Below are 16,202 nucleotides of genomic sequence, written 5' to 3' on the forward strand. Positions count from 1 at the left end.
GTAAATGTGGTTGGCTGACATGGATTTTATTCACACCTGTGCAAGTTGGTGATTAAAGTTTAACACCCGCTGAGTCATCATTCATCATTAATTAACAGTTAATTACATGGGCTTGGACATGTGACTGCTTTGATTGGACCATTATGGGTCCTTAAGCATGCTTAATTGGCTTGGGATTTCTCTATGTCAACTTGCATGTTGAATTTTGGCTTGGGATTTCTCTATGTCAACTTGTATGTTGAATTTTGGCTTAGGATTTTTCTCTCTGTCAACTTGTATGTTGAATTTTGGCTTGGGATTTCTCTATGTCAACTTGTATGTTGAATTTTGGCTTAGGATTTTTCTCTCTGTCAACTTGTATGTTGAATTTTGGCTTGGGATTTCTCTATGTCAACTTGTATGTTGAATTTTGGCTTGGGAGTTTTCTGTATATCTGTTTACTAACAGTATTAAGATGTTTTCCTTTCAAATACCTTAGAATTATTTAACATATATTTGTAATTATTTAACAGACATCAGTAATTATTTAACAGACATCAGTAATTATTTAAGAAATATTTGAAGCTCCGTATACAACAGTAAGTTTTGTTTATTCAGTAATAATATCAAAGACCATATAACACTTTATATATACTGATATACTGCTATTTTGTATACATGTATTTTGTTTGTCACTTGACTTTGATCATCAGTAGTCTGTAGTTCTTTTATGTGAATGATATGATGACTATATAAAACTGCAGGAAAGCACTTGTCATTCAGATACACAACATTTAATATTCTGTTTCAAAATTATACTGGAACTGATGTTTAGATTTTTATGCGCTGTAAATGAATTAATGTTATTATGCTATGATTCGGAATGCAGTGTTTGTTCCAATTTTTTTGTTGAGGACTGTACACATTTTAAGGGTCATTTCAATGTGGTAACTGTTGATTCTTTAGATTATCTTTCCTTCACACTAATGTCTTAACCCTCCTGCTTATTAGCTCACCTGGCTGTAAGGTCCAATTAGCCAATAGAATGTTCTGTCATACATCATGAGCTGTCTATTGTCCATTATCAATTTTTATTTACAATTTCTTCCTGAAAACCGATTGACTAATTTGTGTCTGATTTCAGATGGAGCATTAAAGCAATTAGACCTTTCAGATTTATTTACTTGATGTTGATCCATCATCTGATATGGCTGTTGATATTAAAAATAGAAAACCTTGAGATAGAAACCACTCAATATTAACTTTTCCAAACTGCACAGAAGGTATGCTGGCATTAAGCTTTTTTAAGAAAAATTAAATGCCCAATCCTTTCTTCAAAATTGGCTGCTCTGCTAAGAAAGTAAAGCCTATAAACAACTTCTCAGAAGTGTTCAACAGAATTGGACCAATTTCAAAGAAAACGTGCTGGTATAAAGGGCTACAAATGATGTGGCTCTACCATCAAATATGGCCCCTGGTTGCTTTGAAGAGAAAAATCTGAAAATGATTTTTTATTAAAGCCACTCAACATAATTTCACTAGGTTTAACAGAAAGCACTTCGGTATAAAAGGTATTCAAACTTGAGTGATTCCAATTCACAATATAATATGGGCTTCATTTGCTCCAAAAGAAAAACATTTAAACAAAAATAGCAGTTCAAAACAGAATTTGACCAGCTTTGACAAAAAGCATCATGGCATGAATGCATTTCAGTTTTGGAAAAATGATCTCTGCTAAATATGAATAAAAATGCCAAAGATAAAGAAATCTTGAAATAGTTGTTTTCTTGACAGCCAACAGCATTGGATGAGATTTCTACAGAAAGCATCCAGATTTCTTAGACAGTTGATTTTGCATATGGCTTTTGGGTATATGTCAGCCAGGTGAGCAGTCTCAGGTCCACTTGAGCCTCTGTGTGATACATGTTGTTGCTTGCTTTGTGTTGCTATACTAGGTAAGGATGGAGAAAAAATTCCAGCAGTCAATGTTCAGCCTCCCACACCCCAGCATTCCATCCTCTCTAATCTACCTACATCCAGGGGTATGCCTCGAGATGGTAACCTAGCAACAACACCTGAAATGAAAGAAGGTTTGTGTTTCAGTAATATAGATCTTTACTAGAAAGATCAATATTCATTCTGATTGTCATGATATTCAAGAAAAGATGGTTGCAGTAATTAAGATTATTTCTACTGTCAGTTAGGGCCCAGGAGTACATCAGTAGTCACCCATTTTTCCATCTTTTCATAATTTTTGTGCCTTTTCCTGTCATTTTAATATTTTTGTAGTATGTGGTATATTTTTCCTAATTACCAGGCAAGCTGTCTGAAAATTTAGACATGTTTGATCTGTTTATCTTCATTAATTATGACTCTTGATCTACTACATAAAATTTTTTTACATAAATAAATTTTGTCCCAGCTAAGCAAGTATGGGACATGTAGCCTTTCACATTATGGAAGATATAGCCATGGAAGTTTCTGTTTTATTGACAGAGTTGTAGTTATCTACCTGCTCCCTTATTTGTTAATTACCTTTCTTGATTTGGGCTTATCCATCCAACTAACCATACTCAGTGTTGACAAATAAAATTATTAAGTGAATTGGTATTCATCTATTGGGGAAGTCAATTATGTTACATAGGTTTTGGAACTTTTTTAGACTTAGTTTGAAGTAAACCTTTTTAGGTGTATTATGCAAAACCCCTTGAGGCAACCCGTTGAAATTTTGTATGCATGTTTGTATGCATATGTAGATGACCTAATTCTTCTTCAAACATGTTAACCCAGTTTTAATACCTTTGGAGAACTACTACTACCTCGCAAATCCTAAAAACGTTTTAGCTAAATAGCTAAAAGTTATCTGTTCACCTGGGTGGCAGTTAGAGTGATCTCCCCTTGATACTGTGATTGGTGCCAAATCCTTTGAATTCATCAGTTACTGCTTCTGTAAGTGCAGAGTAATATGCTTTCTCTAAACAGGCAGTTTGGAAGTTTTCTACCGCAAAAAAAATTGGAGGAATTTCCTCTTCACAGAAAAGTATACTCCATCTATAAATGAAGAACTTTTCTGTTCTTCCTGTTGCCAATGACATAGTTTCTTAACTTTTAGTATGTTATTATTTTGCTGTCTTCATACACACTTTGGTACATATCTGCATGGGTCTCCTTGGCGTCACCTTACAATGCTATATCCGTATTAATACCTGTATGTCTGGTGCATGATATAGAAAACTCATTTAGTATTGCTGTATAATTTTTGCTGTGTCAGGATACACTCAGTTAAGTTTCTATAATATCTTGTCTCAGCTTCTAATTTCTTAGTTGTATACCTGAATGCTTTATTGATTTTACCTGTATGGAATGTCATTGGACCTTTCCTAAAGGTAAAATTGTCTCACAATAGATGTTGTAGCATCTACTTCATAAGTACAGTGTATCAATAATGATGCTTCAGTTCGACCTTTTTTATGTGCAGGTTTTATGTGTAATAATATAGAAAACATGTTTATTTTACTGTATCACTTCTGCTATATTCAGATAAGTATGAGTAAGTTTTCTATACCTGGTTTATTCAAAAAGTGTCATGCTTACTAGTGTAATTACTATAAGCAATGCTAACCTGTATAGGCAGTGAAAAAATTGGCTTTCCTATGAGTAAGTAGCTTTAATTGGTTATTCAGCTTCCTGTTTTTATGTGTAGTTACTTTAAGCAATACTTCAGTGATTTTACCTGTATAGGCTATCAAAATTGACCTCCATACATGTTACTTGTTACTAGAATTTGTTATTTGGCATCCACTTTGTGAATATTAATAACAATGCTAAATTTCTCTATCTATACTGGTTACATGCACCCCTTTAAAGGTGTTTTTCGTTGTTGGCAAATCTGTAAGAACACTCTTAAGTTCGTAAAGCAGGACACTCACTACACAAGGTGTATATTTTCTGCTCCGTTGTGTCATACAGATTTAGACCATGAGCAAGACTAGTCTGACTACCATTCAAGATGTGTACATTTGTCTGTCATTCCTTGACAGGTTGACTTGCATATTATGACAGAAGTCAATAGGTGAATTCTTTGGGTTCTAAGGACAAGGCACAGAAACGTAGCTTGAGGGATGAAAACATAGCTTGAGGTATGAAAACATCAGCTTTCATGCAAGGGTCCCCAACCATATCATTTGCAGGTCCCCAACCATATCATTTACAGAGATGGAGAGCACCAAGAGCCTCAGTTACAGTCTCACATATCAGAATTAAAGACTGGTTACACTATACCATAACCTGTGTCAACCTCAAGAACTGAACAATATCACACCAGTCAAGATGGACATATTCTTCCACGAATCGACTCAACCACCTACTCTGATCGCAGTGGGCTATGACCACAATTGATCACAAAGTATCAGCCACCAGAAAATGAACCAGTCCAGCTCTATGACTTGCACAGTGTTGCTATGCACTTCCTACATATGATATCCAGTTTAGTGCCATAATACCCAAGAACTCACTTCATGAAACCAGCTATACAGCAGACTAACTCACTTCATGAAACCAGTTATACAGCAGACTAACTCACATAGTACTGCTAAGCACAACCTGTGAACACTGCAGTCTATACAGGTACTCACTTGGATCAATCTAACCTGCATAGTGCTGCCAGGCTCTTCCTGTGGACAATATAACGTTTATACACCACTCCCTCGATAACTCACGCCCTGATAACTCGCGAACCCACTTATAATACGAGGTCAAGCATCAATCCCATTTTTTTAACCAGAAAATACCCCAAAATTTGATCCCTATTTGTTGAACTTAAAGAAATCCACGATCAAAATTGGTAATGGAAACATAGATGTATTGTCAAAAATGGTAGATAGGACCTGGAAAATAGGTCATACAACTTTTTACATTTTCTTTCCAAACGACATTCCTGGTACACCACATTTATCAATATGTAAGGAAATTTCGGTCAATGAAAATGTCACTATGAGTGGAGGTATTACTTTTATGAATAAATACAAATTAAATCATTTATTTTATCAATTGAAATTTGTGTTCTAGTTCTATCATTTAGTTCCTTTTAAGTATAATCATCATAAATGCAATGTGTCCTCTTGTAATTAAATGTAAAATGCATCAATCTATCATAACAGCTATGTCCGCGAGCATTTCTCTGAGAACCTAATTAAGTGCCGGCCATGTTTTGATAACTGACTTCCAGATGTATTTGTTGTATTGTTGCACTGAATTAAAAGCTGGTCTCCTTTGTATTATCATGTTAATTATGTCTTTTGAATCAAATAAAGGAGGTGGAATAAAAGAAAAGTTAAAAGGCATGAAAATCCTACAAACTTAAAATCTAGCGGCCCTGGTCATATGTCGGGTGAACTCACTTCATTTGATCAATCAAACCCTTATAAATGTTATTGTGTATGTAACATAAATTAACCGACTCTTTCATGATCAAAGATGACAAGACAGCCAAGCAAAATGAATACTTCATAAAATAAAGAGATTGATTTCACAGAAATGGACCATTGTGGGCAAGCGAGAGTCAGAGAATTCTTGAACTGGCACTTAGAGGTATCCTCAAGGATGATAAGAAGTTTCATTATTACTTCCAATGAAATCACGACATCAATATTGTACTAAATGAACAATGCAGAAATTGAGTTTCGACGTAGATGATTGTCTCATGAAATAAATGTCGCATGTTTTTTGTATCAACAGTTAGTCTAGTTCCTTGCTCTGTGGACTCCTGATTTGGCAGGATAATATTAAATACCACTGTGGGAACCAGACTCATCAAGAAAAGAAAAAGCAGTGATGTAATACTCAGATTTTTTCATGTGCACGTGATGGTTGTTGAAACCAATTGGAATGATCTTTCATATGCTGGACATTTTGAAAATAAATGTTATTTAAACAGAATAATGAATAACTTCATTGGAAAAAGCACGTTATTAAAAATTATTATCTACATGATTGTAAAATGAGAGTTCAGTCAATAAACAGCCCAGTTCCCTGATGCCATTCCCCCCCCCCAGGTTTTCTCAATGTCAAAGCGATTTTTTTCAATTTTTGGAGGCCTCTTAGTAACTCACACCTCACTTATAGTGCGATCTGTGTTTGTGGACCATGTTGTATGCGAGTTATCGAGAGAGAGGTGTATAGGCATTCTCATGGATCAGTCTAACCTACATAGTACCTCACATCACTTCCAGCACAGTGTACATCTTGGTGGCTCAGGTCTTAAGAGATGTCTCTTTACTTGCCCTCAAGCCTCTGCCACTCAAAGACAGCCACTGCTTAGTGACAGGGAAGGGAATTTATTGATAACATGCTGCAAGTGCAGTCAGCTGCCTTCATCAACGCTCTTCTCTAACTACTTCGCTTCACTGCCATAATCCAAAACCAACGAAAACTGGCCTGCAAGTTCTGTTATCATTATTTAATCTTACTATGATAGGTGAAATTCTGATTTGCAAGCTTGGACTGAAGAACTTGAATTGGAGTTCTGTCGTCCTCTTTCTCTACATCACCTGCCTGGTCTTCAGTTCTGTCATCAGGCGATCATTGTTTACATAAGAATCTACTTTCAGTTGTTTCCACAATCTGAGAAGTTAATGACATTTTGGGACTGCTGGCACCATAAATTACAAGTTCCAAATGTCTATGAACATTTTTTTTTCTCACAAATGCCTTTCCTCAGTTCTCCATTTGGATACCTATGAGTTGATTCGTAACATACTGACTGTGGGATCAATGTTGCATCAAATATTGATGGTGATCATCAATAGGTGGACAGCTTACCTTCTCCCACCTCCAAATCTCACTGGAAATATGTGGAAGCATATTTATAGAATGGCTGACTTCATAACATAGAGGCCCAACATACTATAGCCATGGCTGTAAACACATCTGTGCACTTACAACAGGTGGAATGAGATTTAATGCTCTCTACCTCTTTATTTCTTAAGAACCATCATAGACCAAGCTGAACACCACCAAAGATGCATTCCTTCCATCCCTTACAGTCTCAGCTACAGCAAAGGGTTTTGCAAGATAGACAACAAAAGGTTGCAGGAATATCCATAAAGCACATGCAACTGGGAAGCAGTCCTACTGAATTTACAATCATCAAGGACCACAGTTTTGAACTTAGTCAAAGGGAGGTCAGTGATTCACCAACAACAGGATACAAAAACAGGAATTCCTTCATCTGCTGAGTTTTAGTCCTAGATCACTTTCTTGGGCTCCCATGACAATGATTTTGTGGTCCAAATATATGGCTGTATTTCAAAGGCAGGAAAACTACTCTGGACTTGCATTGGGGATACCTCTGCAAATACAACCTCCAGCAGTCACAATTGCATGGACGCAAACAGAGGATTGGGAGGGGGGAGCAGGTCTCCTACTATTTTGGGATGCCATAGGAGTGTTGCAATTAGGATGATTATTCATATTTCAACATTACTGAGACAAAAACCATTTTGAAAGCTTTTCTTGGTGGCTGGAAAACCTATATGGTAATGCAGTTCTCATTCTGTCTGACAGCTCAACAGTGGTGATTTGTCTCAACAGCAAAGTGGAACTAAGTTGTCAGACCTTTGTATTCTTGTTTGAGATTTTCTAAAATGATGTTCTCAATGGCAAATCCACATTTAAGTTCAACATATCCAAGGCTTGTAACTGTATTGGCAGACTCGTTGTCCTGCAAGGAGGAACTAATACAAATGGAAGGGTCTCTTTATCCTTCAGTTTTCACTCAACAGATGCTCAATGGATTCGACCTATGATGGACCTATTGGTGATATGGTGGAATGCCAAAATCTCAACCTTTGTGTCACCAGTCCCAGATCCAAAATGCCTGAATATTCAGTGTTCTTTGTACAGATTGGAATGGCCAAATGTATACACTTTTCCAACACCTAGGGTTCTGAAGGTGATACAAGAATAAAAAGAATTGGAGTGTCTCATCCTGATTGGAATCTTGGATCCTCCTCATCAGTCTCCTAACAGAATTGTGTTGAGCAACCACAATATGAGGTGTTTCATCCCAACCCAGAGCTACTGAACCTTCACGTCTGGATTAAAATACAGCCTTAAGAACATACATTTCTCACAACAGCTGGTGGAGAATCCCTCAAGTGAGGGACATACGAAGGTAATGGAGTATAATCTCAATGGATTGCACAAGAACACATACCAGTGTAGGCATACATACCACAATAGCTAACTTCCTATGGCTTTTCCATGAGAAACAGTTAGCACCAATCACAATTAAACATCCATTACTGGCGTACTGGATTTCACCTGGCCAATGACACTGGATCCTAGCCCAAGTTGAATTTGTCATGGGGATTAATCTGGCTGACACCATTTGAACTGCTCTTAAGAGCTTAATTTATTTGCCTCTCATATAAGTCCTGCTGCCTCACTGCTTTGGCAATTGTAATGTTATTTGTTATTGGAGAATAACTCCAGAAGGTGTTCTATACTATTTATTAAATACAAAACATCTATACAGTTTGGATGAGGAGACAAAACTGCCCTGTAAGTATTTTTCCCATGGAATTTAAATCCGGTGAACATATAACATAAACCAGCTGTTTGTGTATATCAGTTCTAATCCAGTGTGGAATCTCTGATTGCTTTTACTGTCAAGTGGTATTTGAAAGCTGATTAGATTAGGCCTTACACTACAGTGATTGGCAATCAAAATCAGCAAATAGTTTTTTTATTTATTGGATGACCGGTCTACATGCATTTCTGACAAGATGGATCAGTATCACTTTTAAAGCCCCTTGCTTTCATTGCCAAGAACAGGCTGCTGTTTGCGGGTAATCAGGTATTGGTAATAAATCCTGTCTATTCTGGACACTTCATCTCCAGGACAGCTACAGGACTCAGTGTGAGCTCTGTAGTGGTATTTCAGGAAGACAGTGTTGTTGCATCAAGGGTGATCACAGCTCATTTGCCTTCAAAGAGGGGAAGGATGACATATCAACACAGACACTTTTATCCTGAAAAAGTGGGCTATCTGTTCAACATATCACACCAATGAATTTGCTTTGCATATTGACCCAGGGCATTAGGACAGTTGCCAGAAACACACTGCACATGAATGAAACTGTTCCCTAATTGTAATTATCCATGCTGTGGGATGGAAATCCGAGTACACTTTTTCAGTTTTTATTAGAGATCTTTGATCAAAAAATGTTCAGTTTAATCTGAATAAATGTTTACCATTGATGCAAAAGGTTACCTTTCCAGGTTGTTTAACACATTGACCCCTGCCGATAAGTTTACGTGGCAGGAGGTAGTAGCCTACTGCTGAGCTCTGTAGCATCAAGGTCATGTATGATACACTGAAGTGGGTGATATTATAGAAAGGTAGACAGATGTAGCTCTACAATGATACCAAATAATTGGAAGTTCTATTTGCACTACAAAATACAGAGGGAAAAACCTCATTTTTTTTACTCAATTTTTTCCACCAAAATTTTGCGTGTGGTCGGAATCTGCTTTTGCATCTAGATTTTAGACTTTTTGGTCTCAGATCTAAGGCAGACCAGTATGAACTGCAAACAGACAGATGAACCTTTGCAAAAAGTAGGATAAGATGGGCATTTGGAAAAAAGAGTGGTCTTGATACAAAAAGCCAAAGAAACCAAACAAAACAAAAAAACTCCAACTTTTACCCTTCTGCTCATGTGTGAGCCAAATAGCCAAGAAAAAATGATGTTTCTAACACAACTAGGCATTAGGTTATTTGTAAATCATCTGAAGTTGATGTGTTATGATGTAGTCAGAAAAAGCTTTTAAAATGTGTTCCCTACTAGAATTTTAGGCAAAAATGACAAAAACCTCTAGGGGTAATGCGTTAATGGGTGCATTTTGATGACATCACCAAATTTGAATATTCCTTGTGTATTTAATTACTTGTGCATCAACATTGCACATAAATTACAAATTTAGCCATTCATTGATAATTTGTAAAAAAATTCAAAAGTCCTTGTTAACAACTTCATAAGGATGCAACTTCATGACTTCTGGTTTCATGGGAAGAAAAATTTTTCCATTTGGAAGCTGCTCCTGAACATATGGAGTCTATTTTCCATTTGGGTTAGCTAGAAGCTGTGTCACAGGGGTAAAGTGATGCATCTTCTTCTGTCTCTTACCTATTATCCTACAGTAAATTTATTATGACTGAGTAATGTATTTGAAAAAGAAATGTTTTTTTCTAGTAGAATATGTTTATTCCATAATACTAACCCAATCATGATACACATACACCCTCCCAGCCTTCCAGCAGATACATCCATATAGAAAGCATGCCTTCTTCTCCAGTATTAACTGACAAATTTGCAGGGCTTGGCGCTAATCCTAGTATCAATGGGAGATCACTCTAATTGCCAACTAGGTGGGGAGATAACTTTTAGCTAAAACATTTGAACCTGGAAGAGCTGAATTTGTGTCATAGTAGTTTTCCTAAGGTTTGTGATTGGGTAAGTATTATGAAAAAAACATATTTTACATGAAAAAATTGATTTGCATGTTTGTATGCATATGTAAATGAACTAATTACATATTGCCATACATATGTAAATGACCTGATTACATATTTGCATGCATACATATGTAGATGACCTGATTAGAGTCTTATGCCAGGCACATACCAATCTTTGGCACTTCTGAAGATATTATTTTTCAGTTTTGGAAATGGACTCCATTAATTGCACCCAGCATATATTCATGATCTTTTACAAAGTCCAAAGCAACAGTCTTGTAGCACCACAATTTATTCATTTTTCAGGTGCCAACACAATCTCATCAATGTGGTCCACACTATACAATGTAGTACAAAAGCCATTTTGTTTGTTTTACATGATGCAGCTGAATCTCCAAGCTATAAATAGGAGTGTTATTTATTTAGCATTTATCATTATTAATTAATCTCTACTATACAACACATCCTTGAAGACAAAATAACTTATTTACCATTTGAGGAAAGCAAGAACATGCTAAAAACATGGCACAGTCAGTTTTTGTAACTTGATTGATATGCCAGTTCAGTGGTGTTAAATTAGCTAAGATTAACTTTGGATAAGGAACAATTTTACTTTCCATTGTGGGCTTCATTTGCTATGGAGTGTTTGCAAATGCCAGTTAAAGCACATGGCATATAGAGTCTTATATCGTATGTAGCAGTGAATTCGTTGAAGTCCCATGAACTAATTTTTTCACCCTATCAATAGCCATGGATGGGTTGCAGTCTTATGAAGTACTTTTTTCACCCCAACAATAGCCATGGATTGGTAGCAGTCTTATTAACTATTTTTTCACCCTGACAATAGCCATGGATTGGTAGCACTCTTATTAACTATTTTTTCACCCTGACAATAGCCATGGATTGGTAGCAGTCTTATGAACTATTTTTTCACCCTGACAATAGCCGTGGATTGGTAGCAGTCTTATGAAGTACTTTTTTCACCCCAACAATAGCCATGGATGGGTTGCAGTCTTATGAAGTACTTTTTTCACCCCACCAATAGCCATGGATGGGTTGCAGTCTTATGCAGTACTTTTTCACCCTGGCAATACCCATGGATTGGTAGGAGTCTTATGAACTATTTTTTCACCCTGACAATAGCCATGGATTGGTAGCAGTCTTATTAACTATTTTTTCACCCTGACAATAGCCATGGATTGGTAGCAGTCTTATGAACTATTTTTTCACCCTGACAATAGCCATGGAATGGTAGCAGTCTTATGAACTATTTTTACACAGTGTCAGTAGCCATGGATTGGTTGCAATCTCATTAACTATTTTTTCAGTGTCAATAGCCATGGATTGGTTGCAATCTCATTAACTATTTTTTCATAGTATCAATAACAATTGATTTGGTGCAAACACGTTAATTAATTTTTCATGCTATCAATAAAAATGGATTGGATGCCATCTTATTAACTATTTTTTATAGTATCAATAACAATGGATAATGATATCTTCTTAATGATCATGTAGACAGTTAATTATTTACTGTCCAGTTTATGTATTAGTACCCAATATTGTGTAGTATGAATTAGTACCCAATATTGAGTAATATGTATTAGTACCCAATATTGAGTAATATGTATTAGTACCCAATATTGAATAGTATGTATTAGTACCCAATATTGAATATTATGTATTAGTACCCAATATTGAGTAGTATGTATTAGTACCCAATATTGAATAGTATGAATTAGTACCCAGTATTGAGTAATATGTATTAGTACCCAGTATTTAGTAGCATGAATTAGTACTCAATATTTTGTAGTATGAATTAGTACCCAATATTGAGTAGTATGTATTAGTAGCCCTTACTGAGTTTGTATTAGTACTTGTTGTATAGTATGTGTTAGTACCCAATATTGAGTATATTAGTACACAATATTGAGTATGTATTAGTACCCATTACTGAGTTTATTACTACCCAATATTGAGTGTGTATTAGTACCCATTATTGAGTATATTAGTACACAATATTGAGTATGTATAAGTTCCTATTATTGTTATATTAGTACATGTACACATCATTGAGTATGTATTAGTTCCAGTTATTGATTATATTAGTACACAATATTGAGCATGTATTAGTACCCAATATTGAGTATATTAGTACTCAATATTGAGTATGTATTAGTTCACATTATTGAGTGTATTATCACACAATATTGAGTATGCATTAGTTCCCATGACTGAGTATATTAGTACCCAATATTGAGTATGTATTTGTACACAGTATTGAGTATATTAGTACACGATATTGAGTATGTATTAGTTCCCATTATTGATTATATTAGTACCCAGTATTGAGTACGTATTAGTACCCATTACTGAGTATATTAGTACACAATATTGAGTATGTATTCGTTACCATTATTAAACAACCTCATGCTTAAAAGTAAAAAACAATTCTTTTACTATTAACTGCAATCATTACCATGTTGTTGTATCATATATGAATCAAGACTGCTGCAGTGGTCTTGTTAAACAAAACAGAAGGCTATGTGTTTTTACTTAAAAAGACAAAATGATAAAAATTGGCAATGTTTATTTTAACCAATAATACATTTTGGCAAAATATTATTTTGCAGTTTGAACCTGAGACTGATGAATAGCTAAAATAAAGTTCTGTATGATTTAGAAAAGAGCAGCGAAAACAGCTTGTCTCCCATTCCCATACTTATGTGAGAGATTGTCTCCTATTCCCCTACTTATTTGACATCTTGTCTCCCATTCGCTTACTTATGTGACAGCTTGTCTCCCATTCCCTTACTTATGTGACAGCTTGTCTCCTATTTCCTTACTTATGTAACAGCTTATCTCCTATTCCCTTACTTATGTTGTAACCTAGATTTAGTTATAGTCCCTCCAGTGTGCTAGTTTACCCTCATTGTATGCATTTCTATATATCTTTGTGTATCTTTAGAAAGGAGTCATATTTAGTAGTACTGCAATTTTAGATAGTAATGCAACCTTTTGTATACTGCTACTGGTAGCCTTTATTATTGAAAACCAATTTTAAATTAAGTATTTTTAAACTAGAACAATAGCATGTATACCACTAGTTATCATTTTTTAAAATTCATCTATAAAGAAGTGAGACTCTAAATCGCTGTTACAAAAGAGTTGACCTGGATTGGCGTTAAAGAAAGTCATTATTTTAATAATTTGATATAAACAAAACTTCTCTCATGTTTCAATCAGAAAAATTTATCTTTCAGAATAATTTTTTGTGTGTGGCTTGATGTGGACATGAATTACATGCCTGACTTTTCACTGAAGGAGATTTATCATATTAGAATTTGGATGAGATTCACTAATACCCTAATATGCTGACTCTAATAATTACCTGCCCTACCTATGACATAATACCATGAGATTCACTAATACCCTAACATGCTGACTCTAATAATTACCTGCCCTACCTTTGACATAATACCATGAGATTCACTAATACCCTAACATGCTGACTCTAATAATTACCTGCCCTACCTATGACATAATACCATGAGATTCACTAATACCCTGACATGCTGACTTTAATAATTACCTGCCCTACCTTTGACATAATACCATGAGATTCACTAATACCCTAACATGCTGACTCTAATAATTACCTGCCCTACCTTTGACTTAATACCATGAGATTCACTAATACCCTAACATGCTGACTCTAATAATTACCTGCCCTACCTTTGACATAATACCATGAGATTCACTAATACCCTAACATGCTGACTCTAATAATTACCTGCCTTACCTTTGACATAATACCATGAGATTCACTAATACCCTGACATGCTGACTCTAATAATTACCTGCCCTACCTTTGACATAATACCATGAGATTCACTAATACCCTGACATGCTGACTCTAATAATTACCTGCCCTACCTTTGACTTAGTACCATGAGATTCACTAATACCCTAACATGCTGACTCTAATAATTACCTGCCCTATCTTTGACATAATACCACCCATTATTAAGGCTGATGCCAATATATATTTACTGCCAATTATAATGTCTGCAAGGAAGCATAGGATCAAGCCTCTTTGTATCACCAAATATGGATCTAACATATTTCAATGCTTTTTTTAAATTACTTCTCTAACATTTAATGTGATTATTGCCCCTAAACAGAAGATGATGAGGATGAGAGATGGAGTGTTGCCATAAAGGAAAGGGAGTATCAGCAACAATTGAGGAGACAGAGGGAGCAGGATGAGAGGCGAGAGCGCAAAGCCAAACACCGGGCCAAGGTTGCACAGCAAAACATCGAGTATGATGCAGTTAGTGCTGAAGGCAAAGGTAGGATAACATTATAGATCTAACAGAATCATATGTTCTTGACCTTTCATAGTCAAAAATATTTATGATCACATGGTATTTTGCTGAATTATTGGGACATCTATATTGTGAAACATCTCATTTACATTATTATTCATTACAGTGAATTCACATGGTGTGTGGATTACATTATTTTGTGGAGTTTGTGGTTGATTCCAAATTTATGAAAGATAAGGGACATTGTTGGAGTAAAGCTGGATGCTGTATACTTAGCATGTTATTTCTATAATAGAAGGAAATGGGTGCTCTTGTAAGGAAAGGTAAATTTAGTACCTAGTCACATGATGCATCCTATATAAACTGGACTTCATAGTTGTCATGCTAATAATTACTCATGTTTAATTCATTCACTGTCATGAATTTCCTTATAATGGTGATGGTTTTTTACTGCATGGAATAACTGCCTCAGCAAACTTCTTATAATGATGATGGTTTTTTATTGCATGGAATAACTGCCTCAGCAAACTCCTTATAATGATGATTGTTTTTTATTGCATGGAATAACTGCCTCAGCAAACTCCTTATAATGATGATGGTTTTTTATTGCATGGAATAACTGCCTCAGCAAACTCCTTATAATGATGATGGTTTTTTATTGCATGGAATAACTGCCTCAGCAAACTCCTTATAATGATGATGGTTTTTTATTGCATGGAATAACTGCCTCAGCAAACTCTGTCATACAAGTCATATTGCATAAATTTAAATATTTTAAAGTCTGTGCTCTAGATGCAATTGATAAAGAAATGAGCATAACCAGTTTTCTTGCTAACAGTTTCAAAGATATGCATTCCTGTGGAAAAAAAGTACACAGGTATTTAAGGCTGAGTTGACAAAATCTAAACATGAATTTGCTTTTACAACAGAGACACAGAAATGATTAATTTCCCTGTTCTTACACTAAACACTCCATCTTTGTCCATTCCAAATTCTATTGCTTATAGTTTCTTTGTCTCCATGAATTATAAAGACATTAACAACTGCTTCTGGAATTCCTTGGTTTTGGAGCAATCTTCAATCTTCTGATATAATCAGTAGGACTAAAGAGAGGGTCTTCCCTAAACGATGAAGTTGACCATTATATTGAAGTTTCAGTATGACTAAAGAGAGGGTCTTCCCTGAACGATGAAGTTGACCATTATATTGAAGTTTCAGTATGACTAAAGAGAGGGTCTTCCCTGAACGATGAAGTTGACCATTATATTGAAGTTTCAGTATGACTAAAGAGAGGGTCTTCCCTGAACGATGAAGTTGACCATTATATTGAAGTTTCAGTATGACTAAAGAGAGGGTCTTCCCTGAACGATGAAGTT

At 35.5% G+C, this 16,202-nt stretch overlaps 1 protein-coding gene across 1 annotated transcript in view; it reads left to right on the forward strand.

Annotated features, from left to right (window-relative positions):
* Window positions 1-16,202, forward strand: part of LOC149789493 (uncharacterized) — a 328,072-nt gene that overhangs the window by 133,282 nt on the left and 178,588 nt on the right. The window contains exon 9 of the mRNA XM_089971520.1: window positions 14,683-14,850. Within this exon, the coding sequence (XP_089827646.1) occupies window positions 14,683-14,850 (168 nt within the window). The remainder of the gene's footprint in view (window positions 1-14,682; window positions 14,851-16,202) is intronic.

This window comes from Sinohyriopsis cumingii, chromosome 10, assembly GCF_028554795.1.
Source record: "Sinohyriopsis cumingii isolate HCF-2022 chromosome 10, ASM2855479v2, whole genome shotgun sequence".
Lineage (NCBI taxonomy): Eukaryota > Metazoa > Mollusca > Bivalvia > Unionida > Unionidae > Sinohyriopsis > Sinohyriopsis cumingii.